This window comes from Acanthaster planci, linkage group LG21 (assembly GCF_054643075.1).
Source record: "Acanthaster planci isolate LZ-2023a linkage group LG21, COTS_SCS, whole genome shotgun sequence".
Lineage (NCBI taxonomy): Eukaryota > Metazoa > Echinodermata > Asteroidea > Valvatida > Acanthasteridae > Acanthaster > Acanthaster planci.
The window spans coordinates 9,110,639-9,138,428 of NC_141797.1; the positions used below are offsets into that span (position 1 = coordinate 9,110,639).

General features: G+C 45.2%; 1 protein-coding gene across 7 annotated transcripts; it reads right to left on the reverse strand.

Annotated features, from left to right (window-relative positions):
- Positions 1-317: 317 nt before the first annotated feature.
- Positions 318-27,790, reverse strand: LOC110981217 (uncharacterized). 7 transcript variants are annotated; one of them, XM_022238591.2, is made up of 3 exons: positions 27,340-27,790; positions 24,235-24,338; positions 318-3,692 (listed from the first exon to the last, which is right to left on the reverse strand). In XM_022238591.2, the coding sequence occupies exon 3, from the start codon at positions 3,625-3,627 to the stop codon at positions 3,031-3,033; it is 597 nt and encodes a 198-aa protein (XP_022094283.1). In that variant the 5' UTR covers positions 3,628-3,692; positions 24,235-24,338; positions 27,340-27,790; the 3' UTR covers positions 318-3,030. The 7 variants fall into 7 exon arrangements, with proteins under 7 accessions (XP_022094283.1, XP_022094275.1, XP_022094284.1 ...); XM_022238583.2 differs by having other exon boundaries at positions 24,235-24,501; XM_022238592.2 differs by lacking the exon at positions 27,340-27,790 and adding an exon at positions 26,683-27,317.

Here is a 27,790-nt window from a genome sequence, read left to right on the forward strand (position 1 = left end):
GTGCATCGTCGTCAAGGGTCTGATTTTCACGGGTGAAGACCGGGTCAGAGGAGTCGACTTTCTTAGGCGCCTTGGCGAAATGTCGCCGCGGTTTGGCCGATGTGCCCACCGCAGTTTGACCAGGTTGTCAAGGGGCCGTCCAAAACGCGATTTTACCGCACCGAAATCATTCAGGCAAAACGAGTTAATCAGGTAGGCGTGGCAAAATGGAGCTTGTTAATACAAACATGAATTATGCATTGTGTACTGTGGATTAGCCGCGGTGACTGCAGTGGTTGGTTGAAAGGCCTGAAGCGAACAGAGGGAAACGACATTGATGCAAGACACACAAAATTTATTCCTTTCTGCAGAAGATTTTGCACATATCACATAAACTAAGTTAACCGTCTATTCTTAATGAGAAATATCGCTTATCGATAATTACAGCATTTATGAATTACCATATCAAACGATTTCGATCGGAGAATTGAATGCGCCCTTATCGATATATTGATGAATTACTGATGCCTCGACCTGAAAAACAAATGGATGTTCTTATCATACACTCATCATACCGTAGGGTATTGACAATGCCACCAATATAGGTATATTTACAAGAAAACAACCTAGATGACAAATTTACTATTATATAAAAACATGAAGATTATGATACATATTTAAATGATATGATTGACATATATCAATTATGAAATCAAATTTTGAACGACGGGAAAGATTTTCACTTAAAGTGGAATTATTTACATTTTTAATAACGTCTTATTGCCAACATCGTTCGGGTTTCACACTCTCCTGAAGCTTATGAGAACTCCTTAAACATTTGTCAACTTTGGTCCTACATAAAAGCTTGTAAGGGAAGTTTTCTCCTTGTAAGGGAAGTTTTCTGCCCCATGTCTCTGCTCCTAAATACTCACATTGTCTGTTGTGAGGGCGTTTTGTGCATGGGCCCTTTTGATTTGCGTGCTGTTGTGAATTTACTCACTTCTGGGCAAACGTTGAACGTTAGAACCTCCAGTGCAACAGTCACAGCGTCAAAGGTCTACAGCTTGCACCACGTGCAGCCTAATGTGCGCATGCTCAAAACGACGCCAAAAATATAGAAAAGGATTGTTCTGTTTCTGCCTCAAGTGTCTCAAAACTCTCCCAGTAATAACTCCCGATGCTAATACACCTTAAATGTAACATTGGACAAGCTGGTCATAGATCTGTTATTATATTATACCCTTACATTTTTAGACCTAGTCGTTATTCCTTACTTGACTGGTCAAACATCTTTCGTCCCATTCCTCGACGAAATGCGGCAACACACACGTCTGCTGGACACCTGCCTTTGGACTTCTGTTTGAACCATTTTAGTCGTCGTACTCAACAAAACACAATATACCCGTTATTCTGACAGACGGGAAAAATATAAACGGGATTGGTATTAGTCGAATCGGAAACACCATTCGGACCGGCCAGCCGACCCCAGCAAGCTCGGTGGTCGAGTGGTTAAGACATCTGCACTAGTAAGCAGGAGGTTGTGGGTTCGAGTCCCACCCGAGTAAGCTTGTGAGGTTTTTTTCGCAAGCTCTCGGACAAGCACTGAGCATACAGTGCTTATTAATATACGTTGGGTAAGGGCAAAACCTGTTATATAAAATTACCATTCTTTGGTATTGGGCTGACCTTTTTTAACAGAGAGTTAACCACCTGAATCTGCATTCATAACCTGTAGGAGAAATAGCGCGATTCTGTACCAAAATACGGCCGCTTTTCATGAGTTCGCGGAAACAGTCAGCTGACACGGTCAAAAGTAGCCTCGACTCCAAGGGCTGCATGTGTGTTCCTTCACTAGGCTGGTTACCGTCCCGTACGTAGTCTCCAGACGTCTTACAGACGTCCTTCGGCCGTAGGGACCGGTAGCGGGTAATGAAATCGGCAGAATTTCTGCCGGTGTTATGTAAATGAGGAAACAATACCCCCTCAATGCACAAATCAAGCAGGAGCTTATAGAATATTTTGCTTTTTCTTCTTCGTTACCGAAAGTAGCTTCACCATAAATTGTTCATTTATCTAAAATTTAACAAAATAACCATTGATTTGAAATAACTTGCCGCGAAAAGATTATCGACGATAACCATTGAAAAATAAATTGTCACACTGTGATCAAGGGAGGCTCAGCAAGGGAAGGTACTTGCTTTTTATTCGCCTCCCCGCTGAAACGTAATTCATGTTAAGCACTGCTATTGGCCGGACAAAACATGAATATTCAGCATCCAAATTGACAGGACTAATGCACACACTAAACCACGGCTAGCTTCCGGTCCCTAGGACGTGGACAAGTCCAGTTCCTTCACCAGTTGAGATCACACAAGGTATGGTGGGAACAAACATGGCGCGGCAAGATCGTACCCATGGAAACGAGGTTGGGTCAAGAGCTACAACGTACCTTTAAAATGATACAGGGGTTACATTATAATTGCCAAACACCCATCAAAAATATTCATCCGCTGCAGTGAAGCCCGTGTACGGTCAATCTTCTATCAAAACGACCCTGATCTGGAATGAGCCAGCTCGGTATTCCGACAGAGCATGTCCAAAATGACATACGTCTGAGGTCATTCGGGAACAGCGATACGCGCACGTGAGGTCTGCCCTATCAGTGCGGCCTTAAGGCGACTCGTTCGCGTGCTTCGTTCTCGAATGACATTGCCTTCTTGAAATACCAAACTGGCTGGTTCTGCAGCCTTTCTACCACCAGACCAGGTACGAATAAAAAAATGTTGAATAAGTGAGGTACAGAATATTTAAAAGTTTTTGTTTCACACTAGAATCAGTGACAGCGAATTTGTTTGGAAAATATGGTTGAGACAACCAAAATAGCAACCAGATTTCCAGTAACCTTTGCCTTAATCGGCCATCTTGGCGCCAGTAAAAGACGGACTAAATGCTATGAATGCTGACATCTCTTCCACAGTGCATATCTCAGGCTCTCACGGGTTGCATTTGCATATTCATGTAGAGTTTCTCAAATGATGATACTCCACTCAATTAATTTTCAATGATGCAGTCATTGGCCTTACGCTTCTTCCGTCCATGGCGACTGTTTCTCTGTGCTTCCATGGCAACGTATGAGTAATTATCGTACGCCGACGGGGACGGCGGTGGCTGATAGTCGTAGCCCACCCCGTCGTCTCGCTCGTTCTCCTCCTTCACGAGATCGGACGAGTCGTCCTCGTCCACGATGCAGCGGAGCTCGGAAGCGCGACCCTTGAGCTGGAGGCGCTCGGCGGCTGCGTCTTGGCGGCGCTGTTCGCGCAACTCGGCCAGCTCCACCCGTGCCTTGCGCAGCTCTCGGCGCGTGCCACGCACCAGGACGTAGAGGATCAGGAGCATCATGCACAGGGCCAGCACGGCGAAGGTGACGAAGCCGATGATCATGCCGGTCTGGAAGCTGTCTAGCCCGTCGGCGTGCTCTTGGGACTTGCGGGAGGAAGAGCCCTGGGTGTGGAGCGGCTGTTGAGGTATTCCAGGCAACTCTAGCATCGCTGGGGTCGCAGGGGTCACTGACGGCGCGTTTATGCAAATGAATACCACGAAGGTGGAGAGAGAATGTGCGTACAAGTTCGTCACCCGTAGAGATGTCATGTTGGATTCTGGTTGATTGCCTACTGGAAGATGCTTAGTGGGCAACTTCACGTTGTACGAGTAACCTGCAAAAGAGGTTTAAAAAAAAATCAATTTTCAACACATGCCAAGCCATACGAAAACTAATATGCTCACGAAGTCTTTCTAAAATGATAAAGTGTAGACTGAGCTGTGGTTTAATTCGACAACCAGAATTAGGCGCCATTACTGTGGTGGCACAACGCTCGTGGACAGGTGGTACGCGCGCGTTGCATGCCTCTTCAACCAATAGGGTGTCGTAATTTGCCACATGCACGCGCGCGTCAAGCTGAAGAATGCGCGCGTCTGTGCAGAAGCCAGCACGTCAATTAGACCACAGAGGAAGGGACAAACGTTCTTCACAGCTTCAGTGGTGTTGGAAGTGTCTTAGGCTGCATCCGAATCTCTTGTCTAGAGCTAGGTCTAGGTCTTCACTCCATTAGAAATGCGTGGAGACGCGTAGACAATAGACCTAGCCGTAGCTCTGGAACCCCGTTTCGGACACAGCCTTATTTTGAGACTCGTCACAAGCTTTGGCATTGCGGTTCTCGCTGGGTAACTATGAGACGGTAAATATGGTACTCTGACCTACCAGAGAGAAACAAACAACGGTTATTATTGCAATCTCCGTATGTTCCCAAACCAAACTGGTCTTAGCCCGCTGTGTTTATTGACAAGATCACATTGAATACAACTGGTAGGCGGCTTCTGATGCCTCGGATGTTATACAACCGCCAATGCCAGAGGTGTTTTGCTAGTGAGCCACTAGACACCTCCACCGGGACAGTCTGTCAATTTGGAACTATGCCAGTGGCCCATTTGGAACTAGAGAGCCTCTCAAGCAAAATCAAACAGAAAATGGCTCCCGGTCCGGTTGGGCAACATTAACGCCGGATTGGATCGGCAACAGTGGACCGGTCACACACCGCGCGCTGTCAATAACAACCACACGAAAATCCACCCGGGAGGAATCCAAGCAAATTTCCCTCACGATCCAGTAATAATATGCTTCAAACTTGGGATCCCTGCCAATTTGTTGAACTCTCCGGATTGACTCTCGACGGAAGGCAGTCCTAGAAATCCATTGAGATTTCCTTGATGTCGTCGTTGTAACTTAAGTTGAGCACAAAAGCTCGGAAACCAATGAGGCCGGAACGGTGAAAGAAACAATGAAACGTGCAAAGCTATATAACTGCAAGAGGAAAAAAAGCGCGCAAGTGGGACTCCGATCAGACGGCTAAATTGACCGCTGTTCGTTGCTCGCTTTTTACTGCGCTTCCTGTGAGAAGAAAACCGCTTCCTTCCCAATAGAGGCCTTGGAAGCTGAACTGCTCCCGACGTTTGGGCAACTGGACATTCCACCTGTCTTTTGCTTCGATAGGATGTAGCCGAGTAGGGAAAATAAGACTTCCGGAGCGGTCGCATGGTGTCTCACTTTGCGACACCCGACGACCTCAAGACAACCTTGCTGACTCTCTGTTCTAAGAATTAACAGTGCCACGTGTCAAGTTGCTTATGGACACGTACGGGATGTCTAGATGGAGTGTCTACGCGGAACGTCTGCGATTTCACCCCCTTGGCAATCCCATCTTAATATTCCCCCAAGCTCCGAGAGTCGTTCACGATGGATTCAGAAATAGCCAGGGGCACACGAAGGGTAATCGAGCCCGGACAAGCCAAATTGATCACCGACGAGATCATTCGTTCATCGTCCGTCCCCTTGTAACTTGCCACTTCCTGCGATAATACGATTGCTTATTTTTCTCCTCTGCTCCGGATGTGTGGCTAACTTCGGGCAATGCTCGAGTCTAATGTGATTGAAGGATTGTAATGACTGGCGACACGCAGAATTATGTCGGGTGAAAACCCTGTTTCGGTATGGTACAAATGCCTTGATGGTTTGACAAGTTGCAACACCGTGAGGAAGAGTCCTCAGACTCCGATCGTGGAGAATTTTTTTTTATTTCCACTGATAAACTGAACATGGTTCATGATCTCGACGTTCCATCGACGCGCCAAAACCTGATGCTGCGATGAGCCAACTCTAAGCCGATGTCAGGTTGCCACGTGGGATAAAGCGTGCACGTACGTGTCCCCGTAACCATGCAGTTAACTTGTCTGGTGCGCCAACGAGGTAAAAAGATAAACACGAATAAACAGGACGCAGGATCACTCCGATCCGGAATCAGCTCCAGACAAGGCTGAGCGTAGAGTGTCGCTTATCCCCAGGGGTGAGGGCTCGGCGAAAAGTGGATGCAAATCGAGTTTCTGTGCCATCGTCCCTGTCTGAGTGTTATGAAACAACGCCAGACAGGCCGCATTTATGAGTTTGTCCAATCCACGATCCTCTCTGTCAATTTTTTTTTTAAGTTAGCTCTCCGCGTCCACAAGAGATTCGGCGTGGGCACTCCTGCATAATAATACTCCGAGCAAACCATCCACGTTTGAGCCATAGGCTAAGTGCGCGCGGGCAATTTCCCCACCAAAAGCTTGAGCGCGTGAAAGGTTGCCTTTTATCGACTTCATTTTGCTTCTCGTGCGCAGAGGGTAATTTCGACACCTTCCCACTTTACGCCCACCTGGGGGCCGATGATGAGACATAATCCTTGCCTTTTAAAGAGGGTAACGTTTCTGTCAGTTCGCTTAACGCTGACTTAACGTGAGCCAGGGGACACGAGGACTGTCGCGTGATATACGCCACCGCTGTGCCGGTTGAACGTTTCCTACAGTCGTTCGGGATTAATGGTCTTCCATTACAAAGCGATCCTAAACATGTTCAACAAAGATATGGAGTGACATTGGAGTTGCAGCATTAATTGAGAGGAGACAGACGGCCTGAGGGCAAGACTCGTCAGAGACTACTCTCCATACAAACGCTAGGATGAGACAGGTGACATACAGCCCAGAGCAATCAACTAAGGGTCTGGACGCAAGCGACTGACGCCGAGACTAAATGCTTTTTGATTGGGACAGGCCAATGTATACACGCCTGTACGGAAGTTTTCAAAAGTGAACGAAATTAGTTTTTTCACCAGTCGCGAGTCCAATGAGGAAATGAGCCTTTCCGTGCCACACTCCATTTAAAAACAAGTCACTCTCCAATCAGCACGACTACCCATTAACTGTCCTCATCGTAAACCTGATCTGTTCACAGTAATTGTTGCACGTCGCCGTATGCATTACACATCAGGTGCTTTTTCACGTTGCGTCTCATACCTGCATCGAGTGCCTACATAGCCAAACCGCCTGCGATTATATTTTTCATTCGCATTTTAATGTTATTTCTTTCACCTTTGTTTCGCTCATTGTTGTATTGTGGAAAAGGTTGTTTGCTCAAGCCGAGAGCAAAACATGGTTGCCTCCATTTCCGTGGTCACATTTACCTTCCCTTATATCTTTGTTTATCCTTGTTTATTTCTGTCAGCTATTTTTTTCCAGCTCCCGTTAATGGAAAGAAAATACGTCCTGTGCGTGTACGAGCATGGCCCAGCGGCTCGGTTTTCCACCAAGCAACAAACAGAGCACTCGACTGTCAAAATAGAATGAAAGCCTTAAGGCGTTCGCTGTGATTTTATTGCAAAAAAGTTCTCTTTGTTTTGATACTAAAGGGTCTTCCTTTTCACCCACGACAAGGTGTGCAAAAGATATGACGGAACTTTTGTTGTAGACCAATCAGATCACCAGACCTATCCAAGACCCATACCATTCTGAGGACTACAACGTTCCGAGGACCAAACCAATCTGAGGACCACAACAATCCGAGGATCAGTCCATTCCAAGAAGGACGAGTTCGAGGACGATTCACCATGCAACTGAACATGTTCCCGAGCTGAAACTCAACGCATAAGCACTCAAACGACAGGTTGAAAAGTGATCATTTGCATTTTCAAGTTCCCAGAATGTAAAAGAACATGGACACTACGAAGGAAAAAGCTTCATCCTGATGTAAGATCACAAACCATAACTGGGTATAAATCTCAGTTAAGACTTAAAGCTTTACTTGACTGACAATATGTAGTGTAAATCGACAAGCAGACTGGACCTTAATTCCCAGGAAATATATATAAATACGGCAGGCGCATGCGCGTTGATACAACTGGTTGGCAAAGTGGCTTAAATCAATGACGTAACAATACAAATCTCCATGCGCGCGCAACCATAAGTCCATACACGCCATTTCTGTACTAATTAGGTTTGACACAATATATATGTATAGCTCTATAGTTTGACATGAGTACTAAGGTTAAAGACAACGGATTGTTACTTTCCAACCTCAGGACACCGGCGACTTCATCTACTTTCGAGAAAAGCGTACTGAAATATCGAAAAAGGGATGTAAAAACTGTCTTGATTGACCTTCAACGCGCAAGGTTCAGCAGTTCCACTAGACTGCCGACAGTAACGGTTGTGCTTGCCAACCAGGGGCATTAGTACGCATGCGCCTGTCTAATCTGCATAATCTGCAAGCAGATTCAGTGAAGTTCAGTTCAGATTCAGTGAACTGAATCTGCTTGCCCTGAAGAAGGTACTCAGTTACCAAAAGCTCGGCAATCACATATTCCAGAGAACTGATCTTATATTATATTCTTGTCAATATTCTGATCACGGTGCTACGCAGCCCTTCCATAATAAAGCCTGTGCAGTGGATCGGCGGCACGCGCGCGTTACATGCCTCATCGACAAATCGGATGTCGTGATTTGTCAAATGCAACGCGCGCGTCAATCTGAGGAATATGCGTGTGAGTGCGGTGAAACGGCAATTATGGAGTCTAATCGGGTTTGTCCATCCGGTTCGTAAGTGGCTTCGTCGTACACACGGACGCGCCACGATTTGCAGGCTCCCATTGGACGATTGCTGAAGCTGCGCGTTAACTTCCGGTTTCATGGTTCCATGTAAACGGCGATCAATGCATGTAACCCTATGCGTAGTAGTGCATGTGCCGTGGGCGTGGTTTAAACTGAAGTGACGTCACACTTACGAACCGGACAGCCAGATCCGATGAGACACCGTTCCTGCGGGCCATTTACACTCCCGCAACTGTCTCAACCTGAGCGCGGGCGCGCACTTCGGCAATTGACTACTACCTATTGGTCACGGAGGAATTTCACGCGCGCACACCGCCTTCGTGCGAGCAAGATGCATGGACCCGTAGTAACGGCTTCTAAGGCTGCATCCGAATCTGTTGTCTAGAGCTAGGTCTAGGTCTTTGCTCCATTGGAAATACGTGGAGACGCGTAGACAATAGACTTAGCCGTAGCTCTGGAAGCCCGTTTCGGACACGGCCTAATTTTGATCGTCGGACTTGTCTATAGGTCTACCATTATTGGAAAGTTTGCAGGGCGGATTGATATTTTCAACCGACGAAAACACCTTACCAGCCAACGGCCTGATTAACAACAGACTGTTATGAGCAGGAAAAACCCGTTAACAGAGTAATCACCATCTCAATTCCTTATTTCCTTTCCAAACACAAGAATTTCCAAAACAAATTTTGAGTCAGCGTTGTGGCGACGCGGGTGCTGACTGCGACACGTCAGTCTAATCCAATAGCGTGTACGGCTTCATTGCTCTGCCATGAAAGCCCGTAGCTTAATTCGAGACATTTCTGGGTCGAGTAACGTCCGACAGCCTGCGACGGGGGATCGGCCAGGCTATTATATTTCTTCTCGAACCGCTCGCGGAACGAAAAAAAAAAAAGTCGGGAAATCCTTCCGGTCGAAAATAAGGGAGAAAAATAGAGAGGGGGAGAGAGAGACGAGAGACGCTTAATTCGTAAGATTGGATTAGATTCAACCGGGGACGGAAAACGATCGCGGAGGGATTCGATTCGAGGAGAGGAGCTAGCTCGAGGAATGATCCCTTCAAGCAGTGGGGAGGTTTTTTCTTCTCATTTCTCCCCGTCTTGGTTGTCCGTTTCTCGGTGGACTTGAGTAGGACGTGCTGATGGCTGTCGGGTGAGGAAAGGTGAGCAGGAAAGATGAGAATTAAGGAGTGGTACGCAGCCGGGATACAAATGGTGTTGGCGAGCAAAAGTCGGTGAAGGAGACGAAAGAGCTATTACTGTGCACCCGATGATGCAGGAATTCTCGTCTTTTTTTTTTTTACAGGAACAAAGTCTTTGAAAGCTCACCCGAATGTTTTTAAAAACCAAGACTCGTCAGTTAGGAGCGATCGCTATTAAATTGAAGCATTTGGTTCCAAGCACACCTTCTTCTTAAAAATCAATAAATAAAATCCGCAATATTCCCGTCCCTCTTTGCTCAAGAGAAAATTGGATTTAAACTAAATTGCCATTTTCAGTTTGCTGCAAACTGCTGAAATGAATGACCCCATAGACTTTTTTTAACATGTTCTCTACTATAGTTGTTCCAAATTATAAAAAAAAATCCTGGAATGCGCGCATGCACAGTCCGAATACTGATCAGGTTGGTTCAATGCCATGATTGACGCTTCACGAACGAAATATTGCATTCCATTCATGTTTCAACAGACGCTTGGTACAACCTTACCACATGCGCCTAGAGAGAAGATGATTCATTCCTAATTGAGTTCAGCCTTGGCGCCATGACTGCTCACAAAAGCGACATTCTGTGCATGTAAACATCCCAAGACATCTCTGTCCTTCGCATTCATGTATAAGCAATAAACGAGGAAACGTCTATGCCAATATCGGCAGTCTCTGTATAGAAGACGTAATATGCGCCGAGTTGCATCGCCGGTTGGCATGATTAATTGAATGGAAAAAAACAAGCGACCTGTGAGTTATTGCTGTAAATTGCTGGGTGTTGAAAAGACGTCCTCGGTGAATGCTCGGCCTGGACACGAATGACATGGCAAGGAAGACGGGCGGGGGAAAATGATATGGCATTAGTAACTTTTTTATTAAGAGTCCAATGCATCTGCGACCTTTAGAAGTTCCACCAAACTAGGGGGGCATATTATTTGTTTTCTACATTTAATACCCCCTATGTCCTTGGGATTCAAACCTTCACTTCAGGCGCAGTTAAATGCACACGAATCAGTTTGTTTTCAACTTCTTAGCTATACTAGATACAGCATATACAAAATAAAGCACGCATACCACATTCCCATGTACTTTGCATCAACGGCTCATTCGGTACCAAACTGAGGCAGTTTGGGATTTCAAAAGGACAAGGTCATTCGAGAATGAAGCGCCTGAGTCATGCCAGTTGGGTCACGTTCGTGCGTGAGTCGAGCGCATGTACACATCCACTGTACGTACAGCTGTCGGGATGGGACCGACCGCGCAGGCGCGCGTTCCGATGTTCTCGAATGACCCGGTGAGCGCTTGATTTTGAACATGAGCTATCTGAATACCAAACTGGCTTACTGCACAGCGCCAGAAAGCAGTTAAATAAGGCAGAGTATTTGAACTCCTAGGTGTATCACCACAGTGATTCATGATTCTTGTCCAAGTTCCTTTTTTTAACATCATGGCCGTGTTAAGGAGAATTATACCAAACAGATGAGATGCATCTTTCCTACTAATTTTGGTTTGATGCTTTTATGCTTACAGAAAATAAAACCTATTAAACGTTTCAAACATGTTACATCTGTAGCCCTTCCTCGCTAATAGATGTTAGTCGCGGGTTAAATGTTTGTTTTCAAAAGTTGACTTCTTTTTCAAACTTGGCTCCATTTGTCGCAACTTAATACCCAAGTGGCCCTTGGAGATTCGACTCGATCGTAGATCAGTTGGTGCGCATATTAATGAAAGCGATCCCCACTATAAACAGTCTGGATGCAAGACCCGCCTACAAACAGGGTGGCTCGATGGAAGTTATTCCTTCCAGGCACCCGTCATTTTCCTCGCCCACGGATCATTCCATCTGTTTTAGGCCAATAACTCCGGCGTTCTTTCACTGACATTTTCGGCTGGGGGGGGGAGGACATGGCGATCGTGCATCTACAGGCCGCGCGTGTAGGGGAGAGAAAGGTCCACCGTCTGTCGGCTCGAAATGCCCGCGTCAGCGCCCACGTCAAAACCCGCTCGGCTAAAAGGCACAACATTACCGTCGCTGCCTGGCTTAATGGTCCTAATTTTTCCTGGCACGTGTTTTACTTCTTGCGCGACCGCATTTTTCCACAAAATTTAATCTGCCAAAGCACAATTTAATTTGTTCAGCGTGTTGCCTGGTTCCTCACGAGAGATGTTTGGAATTGTTTTTCATCATCCGGATATCTTGAATAAATCGCCTTCACTGGCGCACTGGGGATCTCATTACCAGGGCATTCACGTCGAACACGCAGACTTTGAGATGCTTGGTGGCGACAAACATACCGGTCCTTTTTACCAGTTCTGAGCATGCGTGGGTTACTTTAAGGGTGCACTGAACCAATTCAAGCTCCATTGACAATAAACAAAGTTTGGAGCCCCATGGCAGGCAACTGAAGTCCCTGAGGCCTCTCAAACAAAAAGCAATGTGTTGTTTGGTCCTTTACATTGTATTTGATTTTCAATTTTTAGTAGGTTAACCAATGAATTTTTGTAATTATCTGCCCAAAACAAAACTCACCCCCCCCCAAAAAAGTGAATGTTCCCAAGTTTTCTCAGCCGCCATTTTTCGAATGACATCCCTCACATTCCTGGGGCTCTTCTGACTAATTTTCAACCCCATTTTTGTCTGCTTTGCCCCCAGATGGGTGCCCCTGAATCTACAGAGATGATCCTGGGCCATACTGACACAATCCCACAATTTCTTGGCCCAAACGGACACCTCTTTTCGAGAGAATGTGTAAGGGGTACTTTTTCTGCGCCTCAGCCTGGCGGAGAATTTTCCTTGAATTGGGACACTGCACCTCAAGCGTGCGTGTATAGATCTGAGCACGCGCAATACCTTGGGAAAAAAAGGACCGATCAGTCTTCTGCGTGCTACCAGCGTCTCAAAAGTCTCCCATTCGATTGCCCGTGGTTTACTGCTCGACAATGGCAGTCCTACATAACACCGTTATTATGATGCGCTCCAGCAAAATGAGTATTGAATATGAACCCGAGAGAGCGATGTCAACATACGCACCATTACTGGTTGAACCTAGTTTAAGATTACTGAAATGGTGAGAACAGAAATTGTCCCTAGTTTACCGTAGATCGCTCAGGGCAACAGAATGGTAGTTTGCAGGGCTGCAACAACATATTTCATCTTACAAAGGTTTTCCTTGCACCCTGACACCGCGCGACTTTACCCTCGATTTGACGCAGCTTCCCCTATATGCTGCATATTCGGAGCATGGAACTCTACGTGCTGAAAATGCCGGTAATCGAAATTTACGGTCCGGAGGAAGTAAGACCGACCAGACAAAGTGATCATGTAGACATCTGCAGGAAAAGCACCTTAGCATCCGACTAGCGGTCGGGTTTATACAGATCCATCGAAAAGCCGGGGAAATTCTCCCGTTAATAAAAATGGACGGGCTGATGCGATGTCTCTTCTGACAAAGTGGACAATGACTATTTATAGTCATGTTTGTGGCCGAGCCATCACCGACTGGGCGATTGACTGGGTAATTCAATTTAGCCCCGGCTGACGTCACCAGCCGAGAGCGACCATTCATTTTGACAGTCATTTTCAAGTTGCAACTGCATGAATACACGATGTAAATTATTCTCTTTATAATATGCGTTAGAAAAACTGCTTGCAGTGTCGCATCTGCTGAAAAAATCATCGCTTATCCTCCTGTCGCATTCCTAAAAAGGATTCTATAAAATCTCCCTTCATTCTTCAAGAACTGTTCCCAGGGTGCCGTAAATGTTCCTTTAATGGACAAGTCGTAAAACAAAACCTTCACCGTACTAGCTCAGGTAAGTTGCCACTGTCGCTTGATACGTACAAGTTTGTCCGCCAGGACTGACAATGATATTTCTTGCAAAAGTTGAGCAGAAAAATCAAGTACACGAGCCCCCCAAATCGATTTTTTTCCTGAGGTGTGCTGAGAAGTCTTTAATATTATGTGTTATTTTAAAAACACCAATCAACATCCCTACGCAACTTTCAAGTCTCCATCACCCTTTTAATTACTTAGACCATTTCCGAGATTGCAATCGCGATTCAAAACAAGTATTTCCTAAAAAAAAAACACACGACGACAACTCTTGATTTCCTGTCAGGACAACTGATGCCTGACAAGGTTACCCTCCTCCCCTCCTCATTTTATCGGTCGCACCGAACAATTAATAATCCCCACTGCCAGTGCTAAGCCCCATCATTCGTTCCAGCCAAAACGGAGCCCTGGTCGGGGGTTTTTGCTTCTGCGTGAGGGCACCCGTCGATACATCGCAGCAAACGCGAGCCCAGGCGTGCGCGTGCAGCTGTTTTCCGCACGCTTAATTTGATAGCAACATATTGCTCGTACCGGTTCATGTTTGTTTGGCCTGTGCCCCCCCCCCTCCGTCGAAGGCCAATGTCATGCACCAAGGTCGGCTGGTTTCCGCACGACCTCATCCAGTTCTTAAAGACGCCGCATCCTCGACTTTGCTCGCCTGAGAGAGCGACACGTCATCATGCCAGTGCTGTGACGTGGGGATTGAAAGTGAGTTTGGTAGAATTCTCGTGCCTGATTTCGATTTTTTTTTGGCTTCCAAAACACCCCTGTTCCTCTTCCACACCTGCCAAGTTTATAGCCAAAACAGACAAAGTTCTTTGTTTGTATACTATTTCATATCAGCGTGATTTTTTTCAGAGAACATGTTATTTAGAAAGTAAAAATGCATCTTTCTTCCGGCGCTATACTCCGAGAAAATGACAGTTCGGAAAACGGTACAGGTCCTCGGTTTTACACAACGTCAAAAGGTGCCAAAGACATCACTTTACATTACGTATGCCAAGATAACACTTCTGGCATAAAGATCGACTATTCTCTTGCCCATCTGATTTTTAAAAATAAAAGAGACTTAGCAAGATTCCACATTATTTTCTTAATTGTTACAAATATCATGGTTTGGTTCTGAATATTGTACAAAAAGCGACTTCTGTAAGAGCGGCAAGCATCGCTAGAGGCAAGACACTCTTGTCCTCATTTGACATTTAATCAACATAATGCTTGCGGGACTTTCTTCTTGTTTTTTCCCTTTATGACATCTGGAAAAGGATGAATTTCCCCTCCAGGAGACCGTAACTTGCTTCGTCCCAACCCCGACACGTGTCGTCCATTAATTTTGCCGCTCGCTTCTAATACAATTCCGCCGCTGCTCGGATGACGGGTGAGACTTGATAGATGCCGCGCGGTCGTGTGGGCGAAGAAACGACGGCCGGAGAGCGTGTACTTCTGGGACAGGATTACAAGACAAGTTCAAATGACTTCGAGTGGTGGAGAACAGTGTGCTCTTCAGATGAACATGAATGACCTCACCCTATTGCCTTTGAGTATTTCGGAGCGATTCAAGAGAGGATGTCGAATGATAATTACTTCATTTTAACAGCCAGGTCGATAATCTCTATACTTGTTTCCTGTGCTTTTAAGGATAAAAAAGTTTGCAAATCGTAGCTTTTCGTACAACCAGGAGTTTATTGGTCTGTTGCTGCTGATACGGGCAATTCACAATTGTGCGCCTCCAAGAGTTAACGCGTTGGCCAATCACGATGCGTGAAATCTGTCGACCCAGTGCGCGTTTGGAAAGGGTCGACAGATTTCACGCTTTTTGATCGGCCGACGCGTTTCAAACTCTTGGTGGCGCACTATTGTGAATCGCCCGTAGTGTATCTATATCTTAATTAAGTACAATTTCGCTGGACTATTTTCATTTACAGATATATACGAGGATCACTGTGCATCGGCATCTTTCTGTGCATGCATATTGCCATCACAGCAGAATTAGAATCGCTCAAATGAAATTTCCGTCCGCTCGGGAACTAACACTTGGCTGCGCCCTCCACACCCGCGGATAATTATTGACTGAATAATGCCAAGTTTTCTGTTACCCACAAAGACCGTAAATTTATGCCTGTGCACAATGAGCTGCGTGTTCATATCTTCCTCTTATTTTGCTTCTCCGTTTTACAATTTCAACGTAAACAACACGTCTTCACAACGGCAATAAAAGGTAAAAATGTTTTTTTTTTCATTCACAATGTAGCGAAGTACCGTATATTTTTACAACATAATACCCACAATACCCCAAAATCAAAATGTTAAATAATGATAAATGTTAATATTTTAAAATATTGGGGAGATCAAAACATTCACGTATTCAAATGCAACATATGGTCCCGTTAGCATTCTTATTTTTTTCAAAGTCCTTCTGACTCCAGTCTTTTTTCATTGAGTAAACAACATTTATCATTCTATACTCGTCAGCTTTTATACAGTACTAACCGGGTCCATGGTTTTCTACACTAATTTTGCATGTATTTCCTGTAATAACAGAATTACACGTATAAACCGAGGCGGCAGACTCATATTACACGGTAAACCACTTGGGCAAAGTCCGCTGTGCTGTGAAGTGCCAAACCCGAAGGCCTGAGTGGGAGGAAGTTGGCTCACCTTTTACATTTTGAAAACATAAATTGAACTCATCTAAAGAACCACAACCAGCCAAATCCCTGTCTACAGCCTTTTGCTGCCGTTAATCTTTTAAACCACACTCGGTTTTAGTTACGTATAGATAAAGCTGAATGAATAACTCAGACTCCTGAGTGCGAAGGCGGCTCAAAGAGTCAAGATGTTCCAAAGTGCACCAAATTATCTTCAACCAAGAGAGTATCGGCAAAACTGGGCTTCATGACAGTACAGGGGTCCCAAAATACCGGCTTTCTCATGTCTTTCCCGTCTGCTTTTGATACGCACTGTGTCATTTGCGCGGCTAGGATTTCACCTGTAATCGTTTCATTTGGGGGCTCAGTTTTCACGACCGACAAACTATAGAGCATGGTTTATTTATAAAGTCTCCGCGGAAGGCACGTTCGCATCGCTTGCCCGCGTCCTCTCTCGTCTTCGCGCTGATGAGCATCAGCTTACAAGAAGGGAAACAACCCCGTCTCGTCTTCTGCCGGCCAGCGCGACCGTCGTCTGATCTCATTGATCACAGCGGCAATTTTTCTTCTCGAGGTGATGTAATACTCAGGCACGTGTTTGTTTGTTTGTCGCAAATATCAGAGTGGCAGTATTTTGATGAGTAATCGATGTACATTAAAAAAATTTATGGCAAATATTTCAAGACCGCATTGCCACAATACGGGCGATTCCCAATAGTGCGCCTCCAAGAGTTTGCAACCTGTTGGCCAATCAGAGTGCGTGAAATCTGTCGACCCAATAGAGGGATTTCACATTAGCGCCGTCTGCGCATATCCGCATCGAAACCGAGGCTCTCTGTGTTGAACTTCCTCGCGTGCGCCCGCGGAGTCGACACAGTACATGCAGTATGCGGTTCGAAAGTGTGACATCACTTCAGTTAAAACCACGCCCACTGCACGAGATACAAGGCCATCGCAGGTACGTTAGTTCACGGTAAATTGTCGTTATTTTTTCTTTTTTTTTACTTGTCGAGTCATCCTGAAAGACTCTTCAACAAAAATTTGCCTAAAAAGTCTGAATTTAACATATCTTTATGTATTTTGTGTCTTGACTCCTTACTTTCCATCGTCTAATCGTATTAAGAATTGAAGCTGACACATACAGCCTCGTTTTCAAACGCGGAAGTGCGCAGATCGACGCTAAAAGCGTCGTATTGGGATCCCTCTATGCGCGTATGGAAAGGGTCGACAGATTTCGCGCGCTGTGATTGGCCAACGCGTTGTAAACTCTTGGAGGCGCACTATTGTGAATTGTCCGTATAACAAAAAACAAAAACGTTTATCTGCGTGCAGACAATTTATTGCTCTACCACTGAGGGCAGACACACAAAAACAGAACGAAAGGCGGTGTACCTATCCTCAACAGTCAATTCCTAATGTGTTTAAAACTGCCCTCCAATCTTCCTCTGCAATGCCTAAGATATATGATTTTTAATAATCTCAATATCGAGTGCCTTCGTTTCAACAGCCGAGTTCCTAAAATACCGCTGGGGACGAGAGTCATTACACCCTATAAACATATCCTACTCGGTTTCATAAAGTCCGCTATCTCTCCATCGCTCCAGTATTTATAGCCTCGAAATTGGAAATGGAATTTCGGAAGCGGAAGCGACAACAATCACGAAGACTATCCCCCGCCGAGTTTTATGGCGCTACACATCGCCGAGGCCGTGGCGAGTTCGTGCGGTCGATTACCTCTGGGTTATGAAGGATGCGATGACCAGGAAAAGAATGTCTCCGTTGACCCGCACTACGGGTCATCTTCATAATAAAGATTTGGTTGGCATCTTCCTCTTCGAGATTTCAACATCAACGACCACTTAATTAAAAAGGCCGGGGTGACACTTGCCTAGTTGCCTGTACTGCAGAGAAGAGCATGGTCTAAGATTTCGGTCAGCGACAAATTTCACGAGTTCCCAAACTAGGAGTCATGTAACATATTGCGGCGTGGCATGTGCATGCTCGCGTTGTGACTCTATCAAAATTTAACACAATGCATTTCTTGTATCTGAACGTCATAATTGTTGGCAACATCAAAATTTGTATTTTTTTGTAACTACAAGAGTGCTTTATACAGTGCCCCCAACGGGAGGAAGCATTGATCCCTTCTAAAATAATTTTTGAAGCAAAACAAGAAAGAAAATGCGCTCGTCTGATGGCGGAATTATCGGAAAACAATGTAATGAGAAAACTTATGCGCAAGGATCGAGCGACTGCATGTGCAGATCGACCGATCACACCCAAACATCACACACCGTTATTAAAGGTGGCTTGAAACGTGCGTGGCCCTTGAGGTTTCTCTTGCCGTCGCGTTCTCTGTTGAAATCACCACGAGGAGATTACATTATGCACCTGCTCGAAAGATAAGACTGCCATGTTTTGAGTACCAATAATACATTTTAATGGGAGAGATCTCTCCAACTACCCTTGGTAATTTACTCCATGAATAAATCAACACAAAAAACCGACTTTGATCTCTTGAGTCCACAATTTACACTCGATGATATCAAGCTTAACTTGTTTTTAAGCTCTTAAGACCACGGAGTAGGCTATATCCGTTTTTACGTTTTCGCTAGTTTTGAAAACTTGGCGAACGCTCTTGGGAAATACGCGCACATACAGAGACAGGTAACGACCTCCCTGAAGCCAAATTTCGAACCGTGAGCGAATTTTAAGCTCCCTCTAAGTCAGCGTTGTGGACTGGCATAGGCTTACAAAATGGCTGACTGTAGGCACAGGAAGTGGAATAGGTCGGAAACCATCATTCGGATTCCTTCCTGTCACGTCAATCGATTTATTTGCGCTGAACAAACAGTCCCCAGAGACCTCTTTGATCCACCATCTTTGATGTGAGGCCTTGGACAAAATGATTACCTATGTCATGCCGCACCCCCCACACACCTGGTCGCTAAGCCCCTGGGTCTGACATCACAGAGGGCGGACCGCCGCAAAGAACCAGGCCGTGTGTATAAATGCCAGGCCTGCTGGAATTTATGAGAATCTGAAAGCCTCGAAAAATTTGGGAATCTTCAAACGGAACTTCAAAAAGATGATATCGAATGATTACCATTAATACGGTAATTATTGATTGTGGAATACGGGCAATTCACAGTAGTGCGCCTCCAAGAGTTAGCAACGCGTTGGCCAATCATAATGCGCGAAATCTGTCGACCCAATGCGCGTTTGGAAATGATCGACAATTGGCCAACGTGTCGCAAACTCTTGGAGGCGCCCTACAGTCAAACGCCCGAGTTGATAAGCTTTCTCTGTAATCTCCCAGGGTTCTTATTCTCATTCATTTCTCCTATTCTTAGTTTTTATTTCAAATATACGTAATTTTTAACTGACATACAGAGTACCGTAAGTGTCTAGTCTGTCTAACGTTTGTCTTTTGTGTGTGTGTTAATTAATTAATGGTAACTATAAATATTGCTTCAAGGGCCCACAATCATACGCGTTACTTTTTACTGGGTACCTCCACGGCTTTTTCTCCGTATATATTCAGCGTTTGGAAATTGAGATTGCATGTACAATACAACTGTGGAAATAAATGAACAAGAAAGATATCACAATGCACCTATTGGCAAGTTCGGTTATTCCAACAGCGCATGCCCAAAATGAAGTGCCATCCAAAGTTATCCGGGAACAGCAATACGCACGCGCGTGTCTACTCTAGCTGCGCGGCCATTTTTACCGACTTACACACGTGCTTTGTTCTCGAATGGCCCAGCCTTTGTGAAATACCGAGCCGTCATTTCCAGTGGTCTAGGATGTTATTATCGACCGTGACCGCGTAACACGGACATGATCATACTTCGCTTCTGAAGACGATAATTTTTGGCCACCTGTCCGTCCGACAAAGCGACTTTAACCCGCAGATATCAACGACTCCGACTGCAAGAACACGACAACAATCTCGTGTGGTAACTATCGTGTAGTCTCGTTCCCGTGCTGAAATTATCATCCTTTAATATTGATATTTCGCGAGGGTTTCTTGGTTTGAGCTCTCATTGAACTTCCAAGCCGTCGACGGCATCAAACGGAATGTTTAATCAAGCGATCCCCTGGCGGTATTTACACATTCTTGGCATCGTGAAAGAAACGAGAAGGGGTAAAAAACACGCCTACAATTTTTTTTTTCTATTCAGGCTGGGGTTTTATCTTTGATACCCTGAGAACGTGGTATGAAACGGCTGTAAATAATTATCATTGCACTCTAGCGGAAGGCCAGACAAAGTCCCGAATATACAGGTGCATAAGAAAAAAATTAATGTGAATTGTCTCATTGAGACGCAGGTGCGTCAAACCATCAGTTTTAAAAGAATTCCAAAGATATGTAACTCAAAACTGCTGCGAACTGCTTGCTGACTACAATGACCTAAAATACAAATCGAAATATGGAGTGTCGGACGTTTTGATCCCAGCAGAATCTTTCTCAAAGGAGAAGGCATTTTGCCTTTGAGAAAGATTCTGCTAGGATCGAAACGTCAGGCCCTCCATATTTTGTGAGTTTTAAAAGAGAACATTTTAAAGTACCTTATGAGCTTTTGCATTTGTCAAATCTTTAAAAACAAAACAATGTTGCTAACCATATAGACCTCTATCATGGCAGCCAGCTTGCTTTTTAACCATTCAAAGCAATGTAACCAAACTGAGGCTGGAAGGAAATACTAGTCTGTTCTATTCAATAATGTGCGAAGTTGTATCACTATTGCCAGTGGGTCTACAGGGAACAAGATCATGATAAAGGCCTATTAGAAGTGTTTTAACCAGTGTGACCGATTGGAAATTGCATCCCAAAGATTGTCATACTTTTTAGGATGACAGTTTGAGGGGAAAATTTGTCAATATTCTCTGTAAGCAATCCCGTAATACTGAATTCGTAAAGACAAAACTCCGAACAATGCTCAATCTGGGATAAAGGTGACTGGCCGCGCGCGGCACTCTGGGAACTCAACGCAGCAGCGCCCGTTTTGGGAAAGCCCGTTGTTTGGAGGATTCGCCTCGACTGGCTCGCCCACAAATTCGATTGCCTCAGCAAAAAACGATCCGATTTCCTTCCCGTGAACCCTCCTGAGAGGAGGTGCGGAGAGAAAAGTAATGGCGCTGGCAAAGGTTCACACTGATTTTCAGCCGATGAAAGGCAAATTGGTGAGATCAATACCATGGATTCCACGTGTCGTTGCGCGGACCCATTCCTCTACACCCACAAATGGCCGACAGAAAAACACTATCGCACTTTTAAAAGCCTTCTACATGATTCTTCTTCGACCCAACCTTTCTGATTAGTGCGGCATTGCTACGACGATTGTGGTATAAATAGTCGTTTTGTGAAACAATTTACAGAATTTGGGTATAGCGTGCCTGAAGATGAGGTTGAATATAATTATCATTTCACTGCCCGTCGAAAAGTAGACGTGCTCAGGTTGCAGTATGAAGCTAAATTCTCGTTTTACCGAGTGAGATATGAAAAACAAAGCCCTTTCCGCGGAGAAACGCACAAGCAGCCGTGAATAAGTAATGACTCCCTCGGTCCGACGAGGTGTCACCGGCGGGTGCTCTGCCTCTGTTGCCCGGTCTCTTGGCGACGGCACTGGCGCTGCTCATCCCGCCAGTGCCCCGCGGCAACAGAAGAGCACCTAAAATCCGATGAAAATTTCATGAAATTAAGAAGTGGCCACCCTCGTCCGATCTGTTAAACCCGCTGCGGGCCATCTGACCCTTGGTATAGCTATAAACATCACCTATCGTGGTTAAATGTATACGCGTTTAGGCCTGAAATGTAGGCCTACACTACGTCAGGCGGCGCGCTCTACCGAATGAAGTGGAAAACGAACAGGCTCCGTGCACTTATGAATTGGCATGGATTACAGATAATTTGTCATGTTTTGTTGACACAGTATTCGATTTCATATTAGAAGCATACGGCTCAAGGTTCAGCAGCTCAAGGGGAATCGCTTAGATTGGATAAGGTGAAACTCCATGTAAGTTGTTTCCGGGCTTTCAAGTATTTCTGGAAAGTAAACGTAATCGATCGATTGTGCCCAAGGCATGCATGAGGTAAGAGCTGTTTGAGTAGAGAGAGGTGCGACATGAGAGTCTCAACTGTTGGAACCCAAATCGTGGATTGTACGTCAGTGCACATGGGCCATTGGCACACGATTTAGCCGCATGCTGTACTGCACACACAATGAACAGCCATTTTGGTTCCAAAGTCGGAAGTTGGCACAACTCTCTATGCAGCTCTGGCATGCGGTGAAAAACACCTACACCCATTGGGCAATGTTTGCGATTAGAGTAGCGCAAACTCGTGAGCCCCCCCGGATTTTATTTCCTATTTACAAAGCCAAATGGGGAGAAGGGGTCAGTGAGATGTGATTCTGAACAGTAACAGCAGACCTCAAGAATCCACACAGCCTCTTACCCGAAAGACGCGAATCACGACGCACGCACGGCACTGTAACATTGTCAGGGCAATAATATTGGCTTCTTAAAGAGAAGGTCAGGGATTTTAAGGTCGATCAATATGGCAGTGCTGAGGCTTTGAACCCTGTCGAGGCTCAACCTGCACTCCGCACTCTGCTCCCCACGGGGATGTGCTGTGCTGTGCAATTACCTGATGTCAATTAAACTTGGTATGCAAATAGATGTATTCGAAATGCATAATGCAAGTGTAGCTTGTGTTCAAAGGTAAGAATACACCATTGGCATTTTACAGGAAACTGACAAAATTTTTCCACATTTTGGTAATTGGAAGTATCCGAAGGTTCAATTGACTTATTGCATGTTTTGAGTTCAATGCTGTGAGAAAAATATAAAAAGTAGGGTGCTTTGACTGTTTTCGACCGTCAAAGCGAAGATTGTGTAAAATTTGTGTGGCACAAAATCCATGGACTACAAGGCGTTTCAGAGTTCCCAAACAACGTGCTCGCGGGAGTCCATCTACAGAACAAATATGAACAGGTGCTCTTTCTTCCCATAAAGCACAGTTTTCCCTGGCCAAGAACAGTCCGTAAATTTACTTTGGAGTAATGTGCCTCTTTCAGCAATAAATCGCTCATGTGGATTCGTCAAAAAAAAAAACCTTTCCTCAAGCAGGAAAGTTACAATGCTGCCGTCGAGGTAATAACATGCACGTTGGAGCGACCACAATCAATAGCTTAAAAAGGAAATAATGCATCATTTTAAAGCGATCTTGCAATCGAAACTCTGACATTTCGGGCAACGATGCTATATAGATCCAAATTTTACGAAACTGCTGTCAAAACGCGTGTAGGCGATCGACAAAACAGCTCATAACCGTGTGGTGTGGCCTACTGAATGTGTGATGATGAAAACATCAAGGCGAATCCCTCCTTAATCCATAAATCTGGGTTGGGAGTGCAGCGGTATTGATATGGAGTACTAAAAACCACACCCTTTACGCTACCGGAGAGGGAACATGGGTAGACAGATTTCATCCGTCCAGTCCTGGCAGATTTTTTTTCACTGCTGAGTTTCATCAATATCAATTTTTATATCAATATTTTGATCGAGGAGAACAAGCAGATTTGGGCAATCAAACATGAGTATAACTCGTCTTGCAATAGAACCATTTAGCCCACAAAAGACGCAAGCACAGACTCCTAGCAGTGTTGCTTCTCAAAGTAATTTACTACAATATATTGTTTTCAAGATGTATTTTTTTTGGCGTTGGGGAGATGTTAATTTATATAACGGGTTTTGCCCTTACCCAACGTGTATATTAATAAACAGTGTATGCTCAGTGCTTGTCCGAGAGCTTGCGAAAAAATTCCCAATCTTACTCGGGTGGAACTCGAACCCACGACCCCCTGCTTACTAGTGCGGACGTCTTAACCACTCGACCACCGAGCTTGCCGGGGTCAGAATTGTTTCGAAAGCTCTCGGGCAAGCACTGAGCATACAGTGTTTATCAATGTGTACGTTCGGTAAGGGCAAAACCCGTTATATAAATTAATATGTTGTTTGCTCTTTGTCAAACGTAAAAAACAAAAACATTTATTGTACTAACAGCACAAACAAAACGAAAAAAGAGCCTACCTGTTCTCCCCTGAGAGGACGCTGACAGCAAATGGCTCCTTCAGAAATCCCTCTTTCCGTAAAAGTGCAAGAAGCTCAGCGTGACCGTTGTCTCGAGTACCTCCCTTTAAGCCAAATAGACGACACTGCTCAATTCATACGGGTCCAATTTGAGGAGTTAAGTTGCGTGCGTGAGCTGAAGGTACGCTGTAAACAGCCAGCCCCCCAAAAAATGCAAGACTATAGACGCACATGGACACGGAACATGGGTGTTTATCCTCGGCGTCCCTGTTGGGAAAAGTGTGTCGGATTATGCACGTGGATGAAAAACATGTCTGGTTTTACCGATGTTGACGCGTGACGGTTGAAATAATTCGCAAGAAAGCGCTGCCCAAAAATTTGTATCTGCTTGTCTTTTTTCCTGTCATTTTTCCGTTTCCATTAATAGCAGTTTTGTGATTCCTTGATCCAAATTTGTTTACTCGAAGGCGGATCTGGGGGACCACGGTTCCCCAAAAAAGGGAACCTTTTTAAATAATAAAAGTCGAATTTTCGGTCTATTTTATTTCCCCTCCTTTAAAAAGCTGAAAAGTGTAACCTCATTCCTTAGGAAGACCATGAAGGCTAGCTGAAAACAATTCCTCATTTTGGGCCAACTAATTTAATTTGGCCCCCTGAAAATTTTGTTCTGGATCCGTCCTCGTATTTGTTGTGAATAATTTGCTCCGTTCAATTAAGTCAAAATCACAATGCTCTCGGTTCCTAAACGGGACTGAATCGAATCGCGTTCAAGCGTTGGATATACAATACTTACAGCTGTGTTTCCACAAATACTAACAAAGTGTTTTCGAGTTCTTTCTCATAATTTACAGGGAGTGCTACGCTGTTTGGTTTTGTGCTGCTTGAATGAGGCTGCATCCGAATTTGTTGTCTATAGCTAGATCTAGGTTTTCAATCCATTAACAATACACGTAGACCCGCAGAAGATAGACCCAGCCGTAGCCTGGAAGCCCGTTTCGGACCCGGCTCTGGCTGACAGTTCCGACTCTGGTGACTAACCCTGACGTGAACCTGGTTTGCTTCGCACAGTCCGAATTCTCCTCAAAAATAATGAATTTTCTCCATTTTTTCCAAACGAATTTTACCTGCATGTACTTGGAAGTTTTAGCCAATGCTGCACAAAATGTATAAAAATACGTTTTTGAACTGTGCATGTAGGCCTACCACTCCATTGTATTGGTTGAAATCTGATTCATTTTTTCCAAAATCTGTAAACTTAGTTCTTGGGCTTCATTTTACCAACACTCCGATGTATGCACGGCGCTGCGATGATGTGGACGCTCGCATGTAACGTATCCGGAACACTTAGCCACTTCCGTTCCGATCGAAGAGGCGCCAAGTAATAATGGACCTTCAATCTGTCGAGTGCGACCAGCTCGACTTTTCCGTCAAGTGCAGAAAACCTCCGGGCGAGATCCGCAAGAAACGGTTTGTTAAATTGTGCGGAAGAAATGGAAGGTGTGACCGCGGTCTGTCACAGAAGATTTTGTCTTGCATTTCGAGCCACGATGCGAGTTCTTCAAAGCAGAGATGCGGGAGGGCCTATACTTTGTTGTTGGGTGCATGTATATTCTTGCCAGGTGTCAGAACGCATGCACCACAGTGTGACTATATTAATGCACGCATCGGCAATATCATTATCTTTCCAGATATCTTGTCAGAACTTTACGTAAGTAGAGCACCAGAATCCATGGGTGGCAAGGCGTCTCGGTGGCGACATCGTGTCAAAATTTTCCAAAAGCTTGTCCCGGGTGCCAGCAGTTGAAATTTCCCCTCAGTGACAGAAAATGACATTTCGGAGAAAGAAAAGCCTTTACGAAGGGTCGATGTGCTTGTGGGGTGGTGCGTGCATCTGCTAATGCGATAATGCTACTGGCAATATATGTATAGTTGTACTTCTCAGTCGCTGTTTGGACAATCGACACCCGACTATGCTGATCACTCCATCAGCTCCGATGACGTCCGCGTTAATCCTTAATTGGAATTCCATTGTAGCCACGCAGACAGAGGAAAACAGTAAGAGATGGCATTTAATCAAACCCGCGCTTAATTGCTTACCTGGCATCTCACGGCACGACTGCGGGACTGACGTGTGAGGGTCCAATCTTCCCGGGCCTGTTTTTTTTTTTTTTTACACGAACAAGGAGGTTCTCTCAAAACTTGCGCCTTGCATTTTCCTCACAGCGTGTAGTGGTCACCAAAGAAGGAATTCATGATTTCCCCGTGCATAAACCTGTCGACTGATTCGGTGTTCAAATCACGCGAGCCGTTTTATTATAATAAATTTTCACAGGAGCACCCAATTAGTTTTAATAACATCATGGATTTGAAAGTCCGAGTAATAAAACTTTTAACCAGCATAACCTTTTACCATATCGGTGCGACCTCAGCAAACTCTCTGTAACCTACCAAACATGAATCAACGACGCCTTGAAGAAAAGCCTAAACAGTTCTGTCTCCTTAAAAACTGTCGAAAGTAGCGGGAAAAGACAACGACGGACATCGTGCATCTCGACCGCTTCACTTGCACCAGACTAAACTGAAACCAGTCGCTGATCACTTCGTGTATACTAATCATTCATCACAATCCCTTGGGTGTATCTCCGTACCGTAATGGGAAAAAAAAGAGATCACATGTTACGGCCTTGAATGATGTCGCTCATAAGTACAAAGCAAGTGATGAAGTCGGGAGTCCGCGATGTGAGGCGTAATCTCCCCGTGCCGTCATGCCGGCGCTCCGCTGAACTCTCGGGGGAAGTCCATTGAACCCAAGCACTGTGTATTATTCATTCCGATTTGAAGCTGCGGGCATTTTTGCAAATCTCACAAAAAAAGCAATTCGTTTGGCAATACGTACGTAAGAAACTGCACTGTGGTCGGCGCCATGGAAACGGCTTTTGTAGCACATCGGCGCGTTCTCTCTACTTGATCGACGCGACCAAACGAAAAGAGCTAGTTGCTATGTACATGATTGGAGACTAAGTATCTTATTGTAAAAGCACAGGGATGCCAACATCAAATGATGATGATACGAGGACTAAGTTATAAAAAAAATCTCAAACAAACCTGCTGTTTTGGGAGTCTCAGAACAAGAAGTTTTTGTGAAGCGCACTCTCCAATCAGCTTGCCTGCCCACTAGTAGCGTCATAAAATCAAATACTCCAGTTCTCATGATCAGAGAGCTCGAATCGACTGTGATAACTTCTGTTTTGCATCGTAGCCTCGTCTCCAAAGTGGTGCCTGGGAGAGCTGGTTGAGGTCTGCAGCTAGGTCGAGTCTCGCTCAGCTACAACTGATGGGCCAGCTGCCTTACGAGTAGGAGTCAGACGAAAAGAAATGCACACTGGCTGCCGATGCCCCGGCCGTCTAATTCCGCCCGCGATCACTGCCCTGACCTGGCCAACTCGGGCTGCTCGTCTCTGCGCGGGCAACATTTTAAAGCATCTCGTCATCAATCAACGCGGGGACGGCACGGCGCGGTTGTACATATCCGGGGCCGCGGCGACGACGCGGTGAT